The sequence below is a fragment of the Odocoileus virginianus genome, chromosome 8 (genome assembly GCF_023699985.2).
Source record: "Odocoileus virginianus isolate 20LAN1187 ecotype Illinois chromosome 8, Ovbor_1.2, whole genome shotgun sequence".
In the NCBI taxonomy this organism is placed as follows: domain Eukaryota; kingdom Metazoa; phylum Chordata; class Mammalia; order Artiodactyla; family Cervidae; genus Odocoileus; species Odocoileus virginianus.
In genome coordinates, this window is record NC_069681.1 from 13743113 (window position 1) to 13764961 (window position 21849).

The following is a 21849-nucleotide window of genomic DNA, read 5'->3' on the forward strand; positions in this document are numbered from 1 at the left end:
AAAAAGAAGAAAAAACAAAGTTTTTTTTAAAAATCCCCAAACAACTGAACTAACAATAACAGACTGCATATGGGAGGTAAGGGAGACCACTCCATTGTTTTTGATGTGAGATGAACATCATTCTTTACTGAAATGAAGAAGACACAGAGAAAAAATAGCCTGGGGTTGGACTTTTTTTTTCTTAATGTAGTTTAATCCACCTGATAATCAAGTGGGTATCAAGACTGGAGCTTTAACGAGGTCACTGGGCAAGAGATAACCATTAAGGGAGTTTAAAAAAAAGAAAAAGCATTAAGTCATGGGAATAGATGAAGTCATCTAAGTGCAAAGGAAGAAGAGGCTAAAAGAAAAACTCAAGGACTGAGAAGGGCATTTCAGAAGATAGGTTCAACTACGATGAATTCTGCTAAGAGGTCAGAAGGTACAAGTAAGCATCGAGTAGATCTGCTATTGCCACAGAACCCCAGAGACTTTGGTAAGAGCAGTCACATGATGTTAGATGCAAAGGCCACAAAGGGATAGACTAAGAAATAAAATTTGAGAAGTTATAACAATATGAGTAGATAATTCTTGGTAATAAAAGTGAGTAGAGACTGAGGTAGAAGTTAGAGGGTGAGGGAAAAGGTCAAGATGGCTTCCTTAAGATGACATATGAAAGCGTAACTAGATGGTAATGGGAATGATCCAGTAGAGAGGGAGACTGGCTCAGAGAGAAAATACCAAAACCATAAAGTCTTTGACAAGACACGATAGATCCAGGCTCCAGAGAAGGGGGAAAAGCCTTTGAAAAGACGGGTATGGGGTAGAAGCATCTTATCTTCAGCACTTGAGAGATGCATAAAATTTAGTAAGCGGATGCTCAAAAGAATTAAATGAATCAAATGAAAGAAGTGAAATGATTTAGAAGGCTCCCGGCAAAGCATATGTAAATTTTAGGACCCTAGGCTAGAATTATATCAGAGAAGGCAGAAATAGAGTGTAAGGCAAAACACATTTTAGAAGGACAAAGGCAATAAACAGAAAAGTTACAAACAAGATAGATATAAATCCAACTAAAAAAACATTGCTTTAAATGTAAATGGTTGAAATATACCAATTAAAAGACAGAGACTGCCAAATGAATTGGAGGAAAAAAAAAAAGACCCAACTGCATATTGTAAGAAACATTCACAGTAAATATAAAGATACAGGAGATTTAAAGTAAGAGAATAAGAAAGATATACCATAACATTAATTAAAAGAACACTAGAATAACTACATACATTTCAGGAAAATCAGACTTCAGAACAAGGAAAAGTTACCAGGGATAAAGGACATTACACACCGATGAACGGGTCAATTCTCTATGAAGACATGACAACCCTTAGTATGTATTTGTTTAACAAAAGAGCATCAATATATGTGAGTCAAAAACTGACAGCTGAAATGAGAAGCTGATGAATAGACTAACATACTGAAAGACTTCAATGCTGCTCTACCAGTAAGTGACACTCAGCAGGCTGAAAATCAGTAAAAAGAGTTGAACCGAACAGCACCATCAATCAGCTGGATCTAACTGACATCTAAAGACTACTTCATCTAACAGCAACAAAATACACCTCAAGTTCATATGGAGAATTCACCAAGATTAAAGGCCAAAATACACACCACAAAATTTTAAAAGAACAGAAAGCATAATGAGTATGCTCTTGGATCACAATAGAACTAAACTAAAAATTAGTAAGATACCAAATATTTACAGATAGATGAAAATTCCCAAAATGGAGATTAAACAGCACTTCTAAATAATACATTGGTTTTAAAAGTCTCAAGAGAAATCTTTAAATATTTCAAACTGAAGAAAGTGAAAATATAATTTATCAAAATTCTGGAATACAGCAAAAACAGTGCTGAGAAAGAAGAGCAATATAAACCTAAGGCAAGCAGAAGAAGAGAAATAAAAACTAGAGAAGTCAATGAAACTGAAAACAATAAAACGGAAAAATCCACAAAACCAAGGTTTGGTAATTTTATCAATAAAACTGATAAATTTCTAGCCAGGCTAACAAGTAAAAAGAAGAAGACACAAATCACTAGTAACACAAATGAAAGAGGAGCCGTTACTACTGATCCCATGGACATTAAAAGGGTAGTAAGGAATATTATGAACTCTAATCTCCACAAAATTGTTAACTTAGATTAAATGAACTTAAAAGATACAATCTACCAAAACTTACAAGAAACCAACTGGAAAGGTTTATATCTATTGAAAGAAACTGAACTAACAATTAATAACCCTCCCAAGCAGAAAGCCCAAAGCCCAGATGGTTTCACTGATGAATTATACCAAATGTTTAATAAAATAACACCAATTCTCTACAATTTCCTTCAGAAAGTAGAAACAAAGAGAACAATTCCTTCCTCATTCTATGAAGCAAGTAGAATACCAAAGACATTATAAAAAAGGAAAATTACAGACCAGCGTTTCATTAACCTTGATACAAAAATACTTGACAAAATATTAACAAACTGAATGCAATAACATGTAAAAAGAATTATACACCATGGCCAAGCTCCATTTAACCCACATGTGTAAGGCTGATTTAGTATTCAAAAATCAATTAAACACTAGAGAAAAATCATATGATCATATCAATAAATGCAGACAAAGCATTTGACAAAAGGCAACATCAACCCATGATTTTAAAAAAATAAACAACACTCAAAAACAAAAAACCTGAGGAACCAGAACTAGAGGGGAACTTCCATAATGTGAAAAATATATACAAAAAACCTACACCTAACATCACGCTTATTGGTAAGAAACCAGATGCCTTCCACCCAATATCATGAATAAGACAAGGAAGTCCCCTCTCACCATCCTTATTCAACTTTGTACTTGCAAGTCCTAACCAGTGCAATAAGCAAAGGAAATGAAAGGTATAAAGACTAAGAAGGAAACCATAAAACTGTCTTTGTTTGCAGCTGCCACACTGTATATTGAAAGCCCTTAAAGAAAGAAAGAAAAAGCACCTGTAACTAGTAAGCAACTATAAAAAGGTTGCAAGATAAAGTTAACTGTTTTCCTGTATATCAGGAATGAGCAACTGGAGTTAAAAATGCACCATTTGCATCAGCACCAAAAAAAAAAAAAAAAAATTTAGGTATAAATTTAACAAAATATATACAGGATCTATGTGAGGAAAAAACTACAAAATGTTGATGAAAAATCAAAGATCTAAATAAATGGGAGACTAATTACATGATCGTAGATGGTTAGACGTCAGGTCTTCCCAACTTAATCTTTAGATCTGATGCAATCCCAATAAAAACCCTAGTTAAGTCATTTTGTGGACAAACTGATTCTAAAATCTATATGAAAGACCTAGTTTCAGTTTCAGTGAAAGACCTAGAAAATTAGAAAACTGACAACCAATTTTGAGATGAACCAAAAAATCTACAGTATTCAACACAGTGTAGTATCAGCAGAAAAGACAGGTCAATGAAATGGGATAAAGGGCCCAGAAACAGACCCATACAAATATAGTCAAGTGATCTTTGAAAAAGGAGCAAAGAAAACACAAAGGAAAAAGGACAGTCTTTTCTTGAACTTTTACCTTACACCTTTCACAAAAGTTAACTGTGATCCAAAATGGATCACAGGCCTACATCAAAACTGTTAAAACTTCCTGAAGGTAACATACAAAAAAAAATGTAGGTGACCATGGGTTTAACAGTGAGTTTTTAAAAGATGCAACATCAAAAGCACAATCCATTAGAGGGAAAAAAAACTTATGTGGAATTGATTAAAGTTTAAAACTTTTGCTCTCTAGGAGACAAGGATAAGATAATGAAGACAAGTCACAGAAGAGGAGAAAATGCTTGCAAAACACTTCTCTGGTAAAGTAGTGCTATCTGAAACATACAAAGGACTTTTAAAACTCAACAAAAGGAAAAAAAAAACTTTTTAAATGGGCAAAAGATCTGAAAGGAGACCTTACAGAAAAGGATATACAGATGGTAAATAGTATCATTAGAGAATTGCAAAATAAAACAGTAAGAAGTCACTGTACACCTATCAGAGGGACTACAATCCAAAACACAACCATCACCACACGATGGCAAGGATGCAGAACAGGAACTCCGGTTCATCGCTGGTGGGAAGGCAAAATGGTACAGTCACTGTGGAAGTAAGACAGCTGGGCAGCTTCTTACAATGCTGAGCACAGTCTTACCGTAAGATCCAGCAATTGCACTGCTGGGTGTTTTTCCAAATGAGTTGAAATCTTCTGTCCTCAAAAAACCTACACACCAATGTTTACAGCAGTTTTGCTCTTAAATGCCAAAAACTGGAGGCAATCAGGATGTCCTTCAAAGATGAGTGGATAAACACACAGTGGGAGATTTATATGATGGACTACCATTCAGTAATAAAAAGAAGTACATTAACAAGTCACAGAGACATTGTACATTGCTAACCGAAAGAAGCCAGTCTGAGGTGGTTAGAGGTAAAACTACAGAAAGAAGAAAAAGATCTGTGATTGCCAGGGGTGGGGAGGGAAGAGAGGGATGAATATAGGAATATCATGTATAGGTTGGTGAAACTTTTCTGTATGACACTATGATACATGACATTATGTATATGAGGAAACTTGCAGAACTGTATGACAGGAGTGAACCCTAAACTGTGCATTTCACTTAATAATAAGGTATCGATATCAGTTCATGAATTATAAAATATATCATACAAGATGTCAACAGAGCAAACTATGATAAGCAAAATTGTATATGGGGAGGAGGGAGGTATTCTGAACTTTCTGGTGAATTTTTCTGTAAAGACTAAAATTACTCTCATTTTAAAAATTCATACTAAGTAAAATATCCCTTTTAAAAATGAAATTTTCCTAAGAATATCCATTCTTTTTGGCAAAGATGTTTGACAATCAACAATATGATAGAATTCTTTAGATTTTGACAACTTTTCTTTTAAATGCTAATTTTGTTACTTATTTATTATGTGCCCTTGGGCAGATTTTGTGATTTCTGAGTTTTGGCATCTTTGGGCGTAAAATAAAAAATTACCTAAAAGCTCAACTGGATTTAATCACATAAATATATGTAATTCACCTAGCAAAAGTTGCACAAAGTAGGCACGTAAATCGTTCTTTTCTTTCTTGTTCATTTGTCCCCAAATTCTTTTTAACTCAGGTAAGGTAGAACACACCCTGAGTATTTCTCAAAAATAGGTAACACATACCCTAAAGGTACATGCAACCAACCATTAAACAAACCTACTCATACCTTAAAGGTATTAAAATACATGTCTTCCTGGAGCTCAATTTAAAATTTAGAGGGGAGGGGGGAAGTTGTTTAACTGGTAGCTTAAAACACTGTTATACCAAAACAACATTGCTGAAGTATTTGCACGAAATTTCAAGAGGCAACAGGAAACTGCTTGCACTAGAATTTTGGCCACACAGGCTTCCAGGGCACTTCACCATCTTCAGCCGTTTGGGGTATATCTCAAACTTTTCCACTGAAGCATTGCCTTTCACTTCCAGTTTTAATTATGTTACTGAACACAAGTTCATTTTTGTCTCAATGTCAGTCCTATGTCAACAATTTAGCTCCAAAGGGCCTGCTTCCCCTTAAATTACTAAAGGACAATCTGAAAAATAACATTTTGCATTAAGAATTAATGCTTTTGAATTGTGGTGCTGGAGAAGACTCTTCAGAGCTCCTTGGATGGCAAGGAGATCCAACTAGTCAATCCTAAAGGAAATCAACCCTGAATATCCACTGGAAGGACTGATGCTGAAGCTCCAATACCTTGACCACCTGATGCAAAAAGCAAGGAAAAGATGTTGATGTTGGGAAAGATTGAGGGCAAAAGGAGAAGGCGGGGGAGAGGATGAGATGGCTAGATATAACTGACTCAATGGACATGAGTTTGAGCAAACTCTGGGAGATAGTGGAGGAGAGGTGGCGGATGCTCAGAGCCTGGGGGTGCTCAGTCCATGCAGTCACAAAGAGTGAGACATGACTTAGCGACTGAACAACAATAAAAACTATTTAATACAGAATTTATAGCTCTGTGAGTCAGAATTAAGCAAGCAATAACTGAAATGAAGATTACACTTCTTTGATTGCTTTCTCAAGGTCTTGGCTTGACTTGGAGTCATTTTCTTTTCCATTGAACTGTGCATGTTAGTCTGGAAGATACTGCCCTGATTTTTTTTTTAAACAAAATTTGCATATCAATATCAAACTCTTTTGTCCAAGAGAATCTCATTAACATTAAGCACCTGACTGGATAAATATGTAAGGATAAACAAAGCAGTGAGTGTCACAAGGTCAAACAGAGGCTGAGCACACCTGTACTATCTCGTGTCACACCTTAAGAAAAATAATATACTGAAGCATGTTCAAAGATCTACAAAACTCTTAAGGATTTCAAAACCATGCTACCTAAGAGGAAGAAATGGAAGTATGCTTAGTGGGGGAAAAAAACCAAACAAACTGCATTTGAAATTGATGCAGTATGAGAGTCATCTTAAATCACCTGAAGGCTATGGTACTTGAAGGAAATCAGACTTGCTCGATGTTCCCAGAACTAGGACTAACATGAGGCAGCAATAAAGTACAGGATAAGTATAGATATCGGAGCCTTCAAGAGACTCAAATCCTACAATAGACCTTTAATCAACTATGTGATATTAGAAATACACGTGATATTCTCAGACATTAATCTTGTACATAAGATGAAGGTTCTAACTTGGCTAATTCCTAAGGTAATCTTCAAATAAAAAAATGACATGGAAGCATATTCTGGATCAGCTTCTTACCATCAGAGCATCCTGAACATGGAATGAGCTATCTCACTGAAGTCATGAGTGCTATCACTAGTTCATAGCAACCCAATCATGTGCTCTGTATAAAGGAAAAAGCACAACAGATAGCACAGTATTTTAAGTAAAAGCCAAATGTCCACAAGCTGGTATTCTTATAAAAAGAATTAAAAAGACAGGATGGAAGATTATTAGTTTTTATATTGTCATCTACTGGGTAAATTGTAACAATGTAATTTTAGAAAAAAAATCCTAAATCATATTTCTAGCTCATCTGTACTGAATATTACAATTTCCTTTGTTTCTAGATATACTGATTATGATGCTAACATTTGATTCTTTGAACCCACTTAATATACCTTATGGAATAACCTTATAAAAATCTTGTCTGAACAATTTTGTATATACTAGCCAACAATACTGAAAGTGAATGTTTAAAACTCAAATTAACTTCTAAAACCAAAGTTAAAATTACTCAGTACAGCTACAGTTTTCTATATTTTAGGTTTCATTTAATAAAAATAAGCATACACAACCAACAACCAGGGAATAACCTCATAAAATATGTACTCAACTTTCCATGTACAGTACAGTATTTTAACAGTGCTCAGTGCATAAGAAATACTAAATTAAGTATGGATCAAAAACATTAAGAGAACAAGGGTTAAAAAAAAAAAAAAGAGCAAGGGTAGGAGATGCCTGGAATACAGTAGGCCAGGTACAGAGAGTACAATGTAGATAGACATACGTTCCTAAGTTCACTCCAAACAAATTTGTGGTTTACCCATTGCTCTTCTCTGGGACAAATTTAAAGAAAAATTCTTTCCCTAATTCTACATCTGTCTGAAAATCCAAGGATATCTGTTGTAGGTCATTTTATCATCAGATGTTACACTGAAAATATTCTGAACATTTTCTATCTACATGCCATACCTTACCTCTTGAGTAGAGATCACTTTGATCACAATTCCTGAAAACTCCGATGCACACTTCAAAGTTCCCTAGCATGTTTTTCTGTTTTTGTCTTTTTTACTGCAGTAATCTGATTACCTTAGATGTACATTTAAATGGGAAAAACTTTTAAAGAGCACTTACGTGCTTATTTTGGAAATACAAATCTTCCACATTTCAAGACTAAGTTAATGTGAACTTTTAAAAATGGGAAATAAAAATATCTGAATTTTAAAAAATCAAGAAATTGCTTAGGACATCTAGGCACTGACATTTTGCTCAAGTGTTTCAATTCCGCAAAATCAAGTAAGATTTATGGATTTATCATATATATATGTCAGTGCTTGTAGTCACACTTCTGATTGACATTTATCTTCTTTAAAACAGAAGTTATTAAAAAAACTTTCTTTACTCAAATTAAAAAAAAACTATTTTATTCTAGAGTTAGTCCTACGAATCATAGTGAAACAATAAGCTTAGTTCTTATACCTCAAACATAAAGCCATGTTCAATATACGTAACTGTTTTTGAGGCTACTGATAGTGTAGGGAAGAGTTCATGTAATGAAAATTATTTTTAAAACTCTCATTTCACCACTCTTTTTACAATATGTTTGAAATTTCCAGTGCAATGCTTTTATTTAACACTCCCTGCCCTACATCTTTTAAATACATATAGTTAAGGCTTCTAAATTCTTTTGTACTCAAGGAAACATAGCCTCCCATCTTTCATAGAAATACATTTTGTCTGTGAATCTTTTAATAGCTTTAATTCTAAGAACAAAATTTTATCCACAGTATTTTTACTCATCTTTTCCAAACTTACTAGACTAATAAAAGCCAAGAACTTTAGCTCTTCTCCCACACTTTAAATACAGTAGCTATTCTAAATCATAATTTCCTTTTATAATTCTTTTTTTCAGAGTATAATTTCTTTAGAGAGCCAAATTAGATCATTTTAATCCACAAGTTGTCATTAACTAAACTTATTTGTCACCTAAGACCCCACCATATTTTTAATTTCAGCAATCTGCTTCTTACAAATTTTCATCAAATCAAAAGAGAAATCTCCTCTTGTTTCTAGCAGACTGCATAAAAAGGTAAATTGTTCTAATGGCTCTAATTGTTTATGTAGATATAAAGACAAGAATCATGAAAACCAAATTTTATCCTTTCCCATGTTCTCTTGGTAAGGTTAAAAGAAAGAGACTCTGTAAGTTAAGATTTCCCTTTCTACAATTACTTGTTCAAGCAGAACATCAAAATGTAAAATACTTTCTCCTATTAACAGCACCCACTAATTGAACAGTTCTCCAATAAGTCACTATTCTTAAATATTCTTTTTCTGACTAGAAGAAATGTCTTCTGTATGCAATTAGGTAAGGGTCTATGTTTATCAAGATCTCACTTTATAAAAAAGACTTGAGCATATTACTCCTGATATTTTCAATACTAACTCAAGAGTTTTAATGGTTTGCAAAATTGACATACGAAAATGGCATCTAAAAAAACCCAATTCTGGAAACAAAGCTAAGGTGAAGTTAATCAGTGAAGTGCAAAAACAAGACTAAATAGATCACCTATTTCCTTAATTTGGCACTGTGTGACCCAATGAAAAGTCATTTTAATTCAACAATTTAAATAATTTTTTTCTCAAAAAAGTTTAACACATACAAGGATAGAATATATATTCAGAAATACTTAAGAGGAAGACACATAAAATTAAAATACATTTAAAAATACTGTTATAGTTTCCATTTTCTACTCCTGAAAGAAAAATTAGCCATTTATCAGTAAGTGCATTTTTTTCATGGAGAAAATATTTATTAGTTTTTCAAATGATCACATAATACAAATGTTACACAATTAGTCATTCTAGAAAAAAAATTAGCTTATATTAATATTCATAAAATAAACACTGAAAAATATAGGATTGCATATTGTGACATGAAATATTTAAAAATTTGAAAGAAAATCAAAATAAAAGTTTAAACAAATCAGTTCACATTAATATACATGTTTCACTTTTAAATAGCTTTCAGTGGCATGAGATGAATAGAAATGCACTTACATTTCTTTTGCACACTTTAAGGAACAAAGCTAAAATTTAATCAAAGCATGAGATGAATGGGATTAAGAGACTAAATCATTCCTCTTCAAAACTGAAACAAAAGGCCATAAACTGGCCTTCAGTTCCCTGAGTTCCTTCTAAAATGTTGAGTAGTTGTTTTTTAATTTATATGTGTTTGTAAAAACTATCTTATTAACTTTTAACAAAAGCAAATCAAGAGTAAAAAGTTGTGATTGTTTATGGGAATTCAGAGCTCTCCCAGGAAATTTTAGCTCAAATTGATCTTCTAAACTTACTTTTAAGTACCATACATACAAAAGTTTATGTATAATTGAGGGGAAAACGGGTCCCACACATAGCCAACAAAGACTAAAGGCCAGGTTATAACCTAGCAAGTGTGGTTTCTAAAACCTCTTAAGATTCCTAAAACATTTAGATGCTTCCACAGCATTATCTCTAGAATTTCTATTCTTAAAATTTAAACCAAATAAGACAAACTGGCAGCATCACATAACTTTAAAAAACTTCTATTAGTAGCTTTCAACTGACTAGTTTAATAGATACTAAAAAGAGAAATAAAACATTTTGAGAGCTACTTCCATCAATTTATCAAATCCATAGTTTGGATAACTTTCTTGCAACACTTAATTCACACACAGAGGCTTATTCTACTACTACTACTTGCCTTTGCTCTATAAAATAACTCTTTGTTTCAGGATCATTCAACTTTAGAATGCCTGCAAATGCAGAACAATACCTCTGGTTTAACAGGTATTTACTTTAAAAGACTTAACTTAGAAGGTGCCTCTACTTCTATACTGGAATCTGCTGATTCGACAAGAATAAGGCTCAAGACTAGAAAAAGATAAACTGAAAAAGTACATCCTAATATTAAAAGTAATTTAGGAATAATTAAGATTTTCACCCTTTACTTCCTAGTTCTTTTCAGTGTTGGGCAACATAAAACAAGTTTCATTAAGTTTTCTGGGTCTCCGAGACTACCAGAAAGTCTGCCTGCTTCATTAAGGTGATTTTCAATCCCACAAATCTTTTAAGTGAAACAGATAGAGAGCTGCTTTTTTAAGGAAAGGAGTTTCTCATGCTTCCTCTAGTTCAGTCTTCTGAATAGAAAGGAATAGTTTCATGGTCATGTAAAGTTCCAATCTGAGAAAATTACGTCATTATCTGAGCCTTTCCATTTCCAGATCAAGAGTACACCAGAGAGAATTCTTAAAGTTTGTCAATGGCAAGGTCAGGTGGCTCTCTCATCCTTGTGTCTTCTAGATATAGTGCGTGGCTCCGTTCACCACTGCCTTCCAAACTGCAGTTGCTGCATGTGTGACAGATATCATCCATGAAGGCTCTGCTAGAGGAGTTCCTTTGGCTGAAGGAGGATGTTTACCAGTTGAAAGAAATCTGGGCAATTAGAGAACAAATAAACCGGTCTCCCATTATCAAGATACCTGGAGTTACAGAAGGAATCCACCAAGGAAAAAATGAAAACTTGCCAAAGGCACCAAAGTTCATGTTCTACCCACTGTAGATGATAAGAACTTCCTGAAATCAAATCCTACCCTTGGCATCAAAGATACTAACAGAAAACTGTATTAATGCCATGGGGAAAATCTAGGACAAGGTTCTTTTGCCACAAATAACATTATTCCTAGGGACTGGAAAACTACTTGTGAGTATATTTAACAAAGCTTTCAGGGATAGTATCTCCTGAAACATTCATTCGTATGTATCGTATTAAAGAATGAAGGCTAGATTTGACAGTAAAACCATAATGGTACTATCATTGCATCTTGTTAAAGATCTACCTGATATGAAGTCCTAAAGTTCAACATAGGAGAATAGACCAAAAAGTTGTCACTAATAGGGCAGGATAACACCTGGACATCAGATGGTGTAAATTAGGAAAATTCAGATGTCCAGTTTGCCCAAAGACAAAATACAGAAACTTCTTAAATACTGGAATATAAAAGAGCACTGAGAAGTACACTAATACCAGTAAAGGTTAAAATGGGAAAATATTTCCTTTTAAAAATTCCTGTGGACTACACAGGCATTCACCAAATCAGTGCCCCCAAATCAGCCACTGCTTTAATTATCTGGAGAGAAAATTAACTACATCTTAAGTCTCTTTTCTGAAAGGGCACTAGTTAGCATTCTTAGAAAAACAAACAGATTGCAGCCCCACTTGGTTCTTCTATGAACCCAAGGAGTAAACAACAGAATTACATGGGCAATGGAAGGACACTCCAGTCTATAAATAAACCCAAGTAAATAATGGAAAGCACCCACTTGTTTATTACCCTTTCCCAACTCTCTCCAGAAGCTGGATATTCTGCCTCCAAAGGTTCAGTGGAGAAAGTGGACCCCTGACGTCAAAAGCTCTCCGTGGTCTTGGCTGTATCTGTGGTTCTAGGATCACTCCTTGCACCTCTGGTAGGAGAGAAGCACTGAAATAGAGAGCTGAATATAGATTTAAGAAAAAACTCTTATTAAGAAATTACATTCTCTGATCATTTGAGCTTGTAATGACTTATCCTCGGGACAAAAAGGAGCCACCTCTGCGCACACATTCTTCAGTGCCTTCTTAATTTGAATTTTAGAAGTCTTTCACCACGAATGATTAATTACTCAGTAACTATTAAGAAGGGAACTAGTTCAGTCTAAGTCATAACATAGTGTTTGACAAACCACTCAACTTCAAGTGGAAGACCAAATATAAAAATGATAAATTAGGACTGGTAAACAAGATCATAAGTGTCTTAAAGGGACAGGCAAAGGCACTTGACCTCAGATATATTAAAGGAGGAGTCCCAATTAATTCTGCTGTCAAAGAGAAGACGATGGATTGAAAAGCAGAAATAGAATAATCAAGCATGTTAACAGGAATACCACTAAACCTTAAGAAGCGGAATTTGTTCTCAGTTTTTTAATTCTTCAGTAATTTAAAGAATTAATCAGACTACAGTCCCTTATTATAGCAGTATAACAATAAACCTGAATTTTATCAAGCTATGCCTACTGTCACTGAAAAAGATTTATTCTTCAAGCACTCATCTTTATAAGTGGGAGGGCAGAATAGTGGACATAGGCAATACGGACTAAAAATCCTTTTCAAACATGATCATTTGGTTTGGGGTCAAGAAGGACCAGGAAATAATCATTAATGGCTTCAATGCAGAAATTAAAGCGGTAAAGATATACCCAAATAATAGATGATGGTAAAGATACTGGAAAATAGTTCACTTTATTATAGAAATAAGGTGAACAAGAGAGGAAGTTCAAAGCACATAGTATCTGATCAAGGAAAAGCTGAAAGGAGAATAAGATAGGCAGATATATATAATATTTAAAGTTAGAGGGACTGCAGGATAAATTTTAACAGTGGAAAACAGATCAACTATATTTTGTGGTACAGAATGATACAACCCTATTAAATTTCAGATCTTATTCTAAATAGAAAGGTGCTGTATGCTCCTGCTGTATGGAACATGGGCAGTCACTGTCCGACTTCAGGGACATGTTATATTTGGGGATAAATTAAGAAAAAAGGCTATCAAATAATTTCTCTCTCTCACCCCAACTGGTTATCACAAGGGTTCCTTACCTGTTAGTGGAACGAGGACTGCACTCTCTTGTTCTCTATCAATCAACCCACAAAGGTTATAGGTTCAGCACTAAGAAGGTAGCAACCAACCAAAGTTAGTTTTAATGCCTTCACTTTCTCCTGGCTCTGCCAGCCAGTTTGGAAAAATGCCAACAGCTGAAAAGGAATGGTTATTCCATTACCTAACAACAATTAGAGTAAGAAAAAAATTTTTAAGCCTGAAGATGAAGGAATAAGGTAATATAACCCTTTGGTACCTTAGGAATATATTCAATTCTCTACAAGTGAGAAATGAAAATGGTTCAGACTTAGAAAACCTATAAATTTAACCATCAAATCTATAATTTCCAAATTTTAAAGAAATGAAAAAAGAAGTAAAAGGAAGTCAAGGGGGTGAAACTGTCATCTAACAAGAGATATCAAATTAATAACTACAACAGTATTTTATGAGTGTATGTGGCAGCTATTTTTTCATTTCAAATTTCCAGTAGATTTAAAATCCCAGGGTCTTTAAACATTACTTTACAGTAAAATCACATTAGGAGGAACGTGAGGGATAACAAGAGGAAAAGAGCACAAAAAGAAAAGATCTGAATATTCAATCTCTCAAGAAAACAAAATCTAAATAGGTATTCTCAAGGGTCAAAAGTCACAAATAGATTAGCAAAGTATTCCACAGCTGGAGTTCTTAAGGAGTGGCTCTTTAACAGATGAGAAAGGCTTAAAACTGATACATCAGAGCTATCTCATTTGTTTTCAGTGGACCTATACTGTGGAAACAGGTATGACAAAAGCACTTTTAAAATTATTAAACAATCAACCTCTACCCTTTTCTAATCAATTTTCTTGACATTCTTTTTCATACCTAATAATATTTCAATATAAATCATGAAAATTTAAAGACTCCCAAATAAATGAGAGCTAAGTAAAACTTAACTAAGATACAGTTTAAAATATATTCAGAAACTATAAAGATATGACTTTCCAAATTTCCTAGTTTTTCCTCATTTTATAAATACTAATCAGTAGTATAGTGACATATCTGATTGAAAATACAGGCAAAAAGGGAGCATTCCATTATGGAAAAAAATTACTCAATTACTCAGTAATTTAAATTTAGAAGCCCACTTCACTTTGAAAAGGAGAAACAACTCCCAAGAAATCATTATCTTGGTCAGATTAATAATGGTCTAAATTTACACTTTCTCCTTAAGTAGGAGCTCCAAATCCTTGATTTACCAGGCCCCACAGAATATATAAATTAAAAAGGCAACAAACTTAGTATAAAAAAACCCAATGTCCTTAGGTTAAGTTATAGGGTAAGTAAAATAAGAGCTGGCTGGAGAAATAGACCCACTTATGAAATTCTCCCAAGTCAGATTACTCTCAAGATATCACTTCTCTATTTTGCCTTAAGTATGCCAAAACTTGTGGATTCAACATATTCATACTCAAAAATGAACTAAACAGATTTCCTTAAATAGGAATTATTTGAATCACTGAGGAGAACTGTATCTCTCTTGCTTCAGGAGTTAATTTATGAAGACTATGGATTGATAATCACTTACACAGAAAAACGTAAAGGCACTTTCAAAATGAGAACATTATTCAAACAAGAAATAGCCTTTGCAAGACTACTACTGATTGAGGCTCACAAGAAAGACACAGTAGGACCTAACCTAATTCTGTTTTAATAGACAGCATTCTTCGATGTGATGTTTCAAGAGGGAAAAAAGAAATTACTCCGCTTCAGGATTTACAGTTCAACCAGTAAAGAAGAAATTACAAACCAAAGCTAAAAAAACCAGCAACGCTGAAATGCAACAGAAGAACTCAAACAAGGTGGCAGAAGGTCTATTCATCTATCACTTTAGTTTTTTCCATTATTAAAGTTTAAAGATTCTTACTGAATATTAAGTTACATTTAAATCAGAAACAATCTAAGTATTTTATATATAAATACCACTCTTAAGAAACTCTCCTGAAATGTACAAACTATTTGCAATATTTGTTCTCAACACTAAATTACTAAGTAAGCATATAACATTTATTAGGTCTAAGCATTTCTAATATCAACGAAAAGAGAAAGATTCACCAATCATTTTTAAGCAATGAAATGGAAGGTAACACATTTCTACCAAGACTATGATTTCTATTCTCTTGTGTTACGAAGACTAATTTGAAGTCTAAATTAGAAATTTACAGACAATTCATAAAATAAAACATCTTAAGAGTCACATGGTGGCTCAGACAATAAAGCGTCTACCTACAATGCAGGAGACCCAGGTTCAATTCCTGGGTTGGGAAGATCCCGTGGAGAAGGAAATGGCAACCCGCTGCAGTACTCTTGCCTGGAAAATTCCATGGACAGAGTAGCCTGGTAGGCTACAGTCCATGGGGTTGCAAAGAGTCGGACACAATTGAGAAACTTCACTTTCACTCTAAACTGGGAACATGACACAGAAATATCTTCTTCTTATCTTTTATCATTAATTCTTACTAGTTCTAAGGCACTTCTGCAAAGAATAAGAATTTCCCACAAATCCCTTCAAATATCCAGATCAGGCCCAACTGGCATTAAGAAGAAAATGAAAGAACATCCTTAAGAGAAGCAGTGAGTCTTTGCAACTCCAGCCCCTATACACACTTGAGTTAAATAAATTCAGTAAAGGTTTTACAAATGAATGAAGCCCACTGGTCAAAAAACAAGAAGTTAAGGAGAACTCTGTCAAGCAGCTGATGTCTAAAGTTAAGCTTTCTTATCCTAAAGGAAATAAAAATCATCATAAATATTAGTTTCATGGAGTCTCTTTTTTTTTGGTGGGGTGGGGGGGTGCCCATCAGCATCTAGGGTTAATTTCTACGTAAAACTTCACAGGTTTCACCTGAAACTTCACAGGTGTTATCCTGAGGTGACACAAATTTTAGCTAAATTACAAGACCCATTATAAATTTTCTAAGTTCTTTTCCAGACCAAAAATTAGTAAGAAAACAAACTGGATATTGCAAAAACATCCAATTTCATTTTTAAATTTAAAAAAGTGAGAGATCTTGTCAAAAAAGCAAACAGACAAACAAAGCCCAGCTTCCTTAGAATTAGTTAGCCACAATATTGTGTTGTATCTGGAGGAAAAGGCTGTATCTCCCATCCAAGCACTAAGGATGCCCGACCCTGCTTAGCTTCCAAGAAAAGGTTATAGCTAAACCACAACCCTGTATATATTATCAAACAGAATACACCTTGTAAATACTAAAATAAGGAAGAAAGTCTGGAAATTAAGGAACATAGAGCATGGAAAGCAATAACCTAAAAGAGAAGAAAATATAATGAGAGTGAAAGAAACCTACTAGATTATTTTAAGAATCTAACCAAATTCCAAGATTTATCAATATATTTTTTTCTTCATCTTTTTGGAAAAGATACTAATCCCAAAATTTGGGGCTCAAGTTACTCTATTAGGTTTAAATATTAAGTATTTGTTAAAAGAGAGAAAAGCAATAGCTAATCCAACTGTGCCTTCAGGTTCTACTAACTATAAGATAGGGAAGTAAAAAAGGTAAAAAAAAAAGAAAAAAGAAAATACGCAATACATTTTTAGAGCGGTTAATGCACTACAGAATGAAAGATAAAAGGCAATCCTAAAAATATATATCAACTGTAAAAAAGTCAAATTCAGAATCAAGCTGCATTTAAAAAGGCAACTTTAGGGTCAAGACAACTAAACACAGAAACATTTAAATTTACCACTGCCTCCTTTAAATGAAAAAGGCTTCTATATTTCAAAAAAAGAAAACCTTAGTGAAAGTAATTTTATGTTAAAATTAATAGAAATATGATGAGAAACAATACTGACACAGTATTAAAATATCTCCCACAAGACACTTATTATTTACACAGGAAAAAAGTAAATTAATAGTGTAGAAACCAGACAGACACTTCCTTAACCAAATTAACTTTTATCACCACCAGTAACAGGACATGTACTTCCTGATACAATGTACTGATAAGGACATAACATCACTTCAGTGGAATCTTTTCCAAAAATGCTTAATTCTCAATCTGATTAGGAAAGAACATCAGACACACAAGTTAAAAAATAGTCTAACTAGCTAGTACTCTTCAAAAATGTCACAGTTACAAAAGGCAAAGAGAATGAAGAACCAGCCCAGATGAACAAGAATAAACAGACATGACAATACACTGTGAAATTCTAGATAAGATCCTGGACCAAAACAAGGTCATTTAATGGACTATAATCAAAATGCAAATAAACTTACAGATGGTTAGTATTAACTCCTGATTTCTACATTTGTTCTACAAATATTACCAAAAGCTGGGTGAATTCTATGTACTAATTTCTGCAACTTTTGGTAGACCTAAGTTTGCTTTAAAATAAAAATATAAAATAAAATAAAAGGTTCTGAATAATTTGACATAAAGTACACTCCAATCTTTCTTTAAAAACTAACTCTAGTAGAAATAACAGCATTAATGTTCTGTACTAACATCAGAAAACTAATCAGATGGTGATAGTCTTGCTTAGGCTTTTAATTTTTTTGATAAATAGTTCTATACAAAGAACTCTGATTTGGAAGAAATCAGAGACTAAAAAAATCTTTTCTTCTATAAACAGAGAAACTGAATTATGTTTATGTTAAACTAGCATGGAAATGAACTTTGGACTAAAGCAAGCATAGAGGAGTAATTGGCTAAAAAACAAAAAGTCTTCAGATTTTAAATTAACATGTATGAATTTTTATTCCTGCATAATAAAAATGCAAGGAACAAAAATTTGTGCTCATTTTCTTAAAAATCTCCATAAGGAAGTATAGTGCCATAAATATCCCTCTTACAATTTTTTTCCCTAAAACTCAAATTATAAAATTCTCAATTAATAAACCTTCACTTGAAAAATCAGTTACAAGTAAATATTCGTAACCTGTTTTTTTAACACTTATGGAGAGCTTAGTATACAGCAATATAGTATGTGTTTTATATATATGGCCTCACTCAACCTCACAACTCAATGACATACAATACAATCATCACAAGTTTACTGAGAATATACTAAGGCACAAAGCAGTAAAGTTAACTTATCTAAGATCACAAATCTAGTAAGTTGTAGACTAGGACATTTTGTCTCCAAGATCCTGAGTTTTAACTAATTTTATACTTTTCCAAATTATAGTATTTTGATTAACAATATTTGTTTTTAAAATACTTAGAAAAAATAAAAATTAAAAAAAAAATAAAATACTTAGAATGTGATAAAATGCTAGAATAAATGCTTTAAGTAGAACTGAAATGTTCTCCTTCTATTTGTTTTGCCATTTCTACCAACCCAGGAAAGTCTGGCAAGGCAAAAAGACTTAGAAATAAAGTATAGCAAAACTCAGTATCAGCACCATAAATAACCTAGAAACAGATGTTTCTACAGAACCTGAAAGGCCTATATCTAAAAGTCTGTTGAAATGGTAATTTAAAATTCTTCTCATCTTGAAAGGATCTCCAAAAAAGCAAAATGCAAATTTTAATTTCTAGTTTACATGTCACATGTATCTATTAACCTGCCTAACAAATATATAGGACAGTCTCTTAAATAAAAATCTCATAAAAAGTTCAATGAGTTTAATTATCTTAATGTACTTTAAACCTTGTATTTAAGTCATTAAATATAAACATTAAATTAATAAACATTATATTAAGTCATCACTTCTGTTATAAGCAGTGTAAGAACGATGATCTAGCAGTAACAATTGGATTTTATTCTCTATTAAATCAGAGCTCAATTCTGCTACTTAGAGAACAGTCTTTTGTTTGTTAGCATATATAACATTCTGTATGGCTGTTGTAGCTGTCCTAAATTTTAATGTATTTTTAAAATTATTTACAGATGGCTTTCATGATTTCTACTCAAATTCTTCTGAATATAAAAATAAGATCAAAAGAAGGTCATTCCCTTCCTCATTCCAATGAAATCTAACAAAAATCAATATAATATCTCATTGTGAGTATGATATGAGAAGCACTCAGTAGTTTATACAAGAACAAGATGCTTTCAAATTCCTTATCAACAAAGCGAGGAAGGTTTTTTAAAAGACTGGAGAATTATTTAATTATAAATAACACCTTTAACCTACTCTAGTCTTATATAACTTGTCTGGCCATTGAGCCTGCAGTGACAAAAAGAAGTCATAGATGGCATCCTGAACTTCAAGGCTCATGTCAGTCAGTAAATCATCAGAAATTAAGAAAGCCCAAGTTTGCCAAATACTCATGAGGTATTTAATACCTACACAGTAATGAAACTACAAACCAGGAAAATAAAGAATGCCTAAGCTGATGTGCTATACTAAATTTACATTCTGGGGAAAAAAAAAAAAACACATTAATCCTGTTATTTTACCAACCATTCACAGCTTTCACAGACAATCCTACTTTCCAAACATTTTGGAAATAAGATTTTATAGACAACGATCCAGGTCGTGAAAATGAAAACACTGCCAAAAAAGAAAATGGTGAAATGGTATGAAAGGAAAAGAACATCATCACCATCAAATCAACTTTAGAAATATGATTTGACATAAAAGAGATACATGAAGTTTAGTTAATACCATGTGGGCTATACACGTAACTTTCTAAAGGCCATCACAGATCTTGGATTAAGGCCTTGTAAGTGCCACTATTACCACAACTCAAGTTTTCAATTTTGTCAGTGAGAAAATAACAAATGTGGATATAACTTCTTCAAGAAATAAAATTCTTGTATACTCCTTCACATGTTTAAATAACACTTCTTTAAATTTTATTCAGAATACCAGATTATAGTGTTTGAGTTGGAAAATCTTTTTCCATTCTTCCTTCAAAATTCGAATCAAGTCTCTGATAAATACAGCTAGTCCTTTAAAAATTCTGACTTCCTGCTGTTTCATGGTGGTCTATCATCAAAGTTATTCCCAAAAAAGCCAGAAATACCTTAATCTACCAATACATCTTCAAGAACATCTCCAATATCCATACTTTTCACCTCTTTGATAAATCTTTTAGTCTCCAAAAGACTTCCATTATTCTCAGAATCTGACATCCTTTTTGGTACCACTTTCTTATTCCATTGCTGAAATAAATGTTTAACACATGAAATAGATAAATGGGAGTGCAAATGTTTAATCAAATGTTTAATTGGGTCCTTTACTTTGTTAACAATGTGAAGTTTTAACTCTAAAACATAAGAAAAACAAAGTAAAGTAAGTAAAATGTCCTATGTTTTACTAACTGAAGCACAGAACAAATTCTGATTAGCGTCCCTATCTCTGAGTTTATGGAGTTAACTAGTTCTTTCTCTCCTATTTACAGATTTCCCCTAGGAATATGCTAACTCATATGAGGCCCATCCCTAAGGTCTGCAAACCATTTACAATGACAGGGCCAATTAAATGAGGCTGCAAATTTAAGAGTGCTGTACTTCTCACAATATGTTCTTCAACTTCTGCCAGATGGTATATATACTTGGTATATACTTTCACATGACAACAATTATACTTTTATTTCTAATATAAATCAAATACTTAAGGGAAAACAGGGTGGTATAGCAGAAAAAGAACCGCTCACGTAGAATAATAAAGGAAGGGATGGGATGCACTTGAAGCCTGCCATCACTTAGCTATATGACCCAGAATATTTCTCACATGTAAAATGAAACAGATCAACATTTCCCAAAGTATGTTCCAAAAAACACAGGGTCTACAAGACACTAATAGGTGCTATATGTTCAAATGAGTTGGAGTCAAGAAATAAAACAGTCTTCCTTCTGCAGAATTTCTCAGTCTTCGATAAAATAAAAAACAATGTCAGTCTCCAAGATGTTTATAGCAAAAAGCATTCTCCCCCAAATTCCAGGGCTCTAGAACATTTTTCTTTTTACTTGAAGAACCAGCATTCTCAAAACATTAGTTTTGAAACTTTTAAACTAGATTTCAAAATCCAGTTCAATGAATCTCTGAAACTTAGAAACCAGGTACTGACTCATTATTTTATTTAAAATAAACTGATTAATTCCATTCATTCTAAGCAGATAAGTCTTCAATTCCATATGGGACTGAGTATGGAACAGATGGTCTTCAGGGCATTATGCCTGTCTAAAACAATCTTTACAGCAAAAAAGTTTCAGAACCATTTGATTAGGGAAATGATTTCATTTTTGGAGTATCAACAATCTGCTACATGACACTACATTCCTTCTACATATTCCCTGCCCCCATTAAGAGGGAAGTGTGCTTTTAACAACTTTTATTTCCATGAGTTCCAGAATTCTGAAGCACTTCTCCAATAGTCAAGCTACAGTCCAAGCATCCTGGGATTCAGCAAAAGAATTAATCGCAATG

General features: G+C 33.3%; 1 protein-coding gene across 9 annotated transcripts in view; it reads right to left on the reverse strand.

Moving 5' to 3' along the window:
- TSC22D1 (TSC22 domain family member 1) overlaps positions 1-21849 on the reverse strand; it is a 124301-nt gene that overhangs the window by 78442 nt on the left and 24010 nt on the right. For 2 of the 9 annotated variants that reach the window (XM_020895226.2, XM_020895219.2), the window contains 2 exons: positions 12164-12310; positions 9576-11264 (listed from right to left, as the gene is read on the reverse strand). The exons of 2 other annotated variants lie outside the window; for them this stretch is intronic. In XM_020895226.2, the coding sequence (XP_020750885.1) occupies positions 11129-11264; positions 12164-12310 (283 nt within the window). In that variant the 3' untranslated portion in view covers positions 9576-11128. Of the gene's footprint in view, positions 1-9575; positions 11312-12152; positions 12324-21849 lie in introns of those variants that run through there. 5 more of the 9 variants (XR_011488979.1, XR_002314178.2, XR_002314179.2 and 2 more) reach the window with 4 other exon arrangements.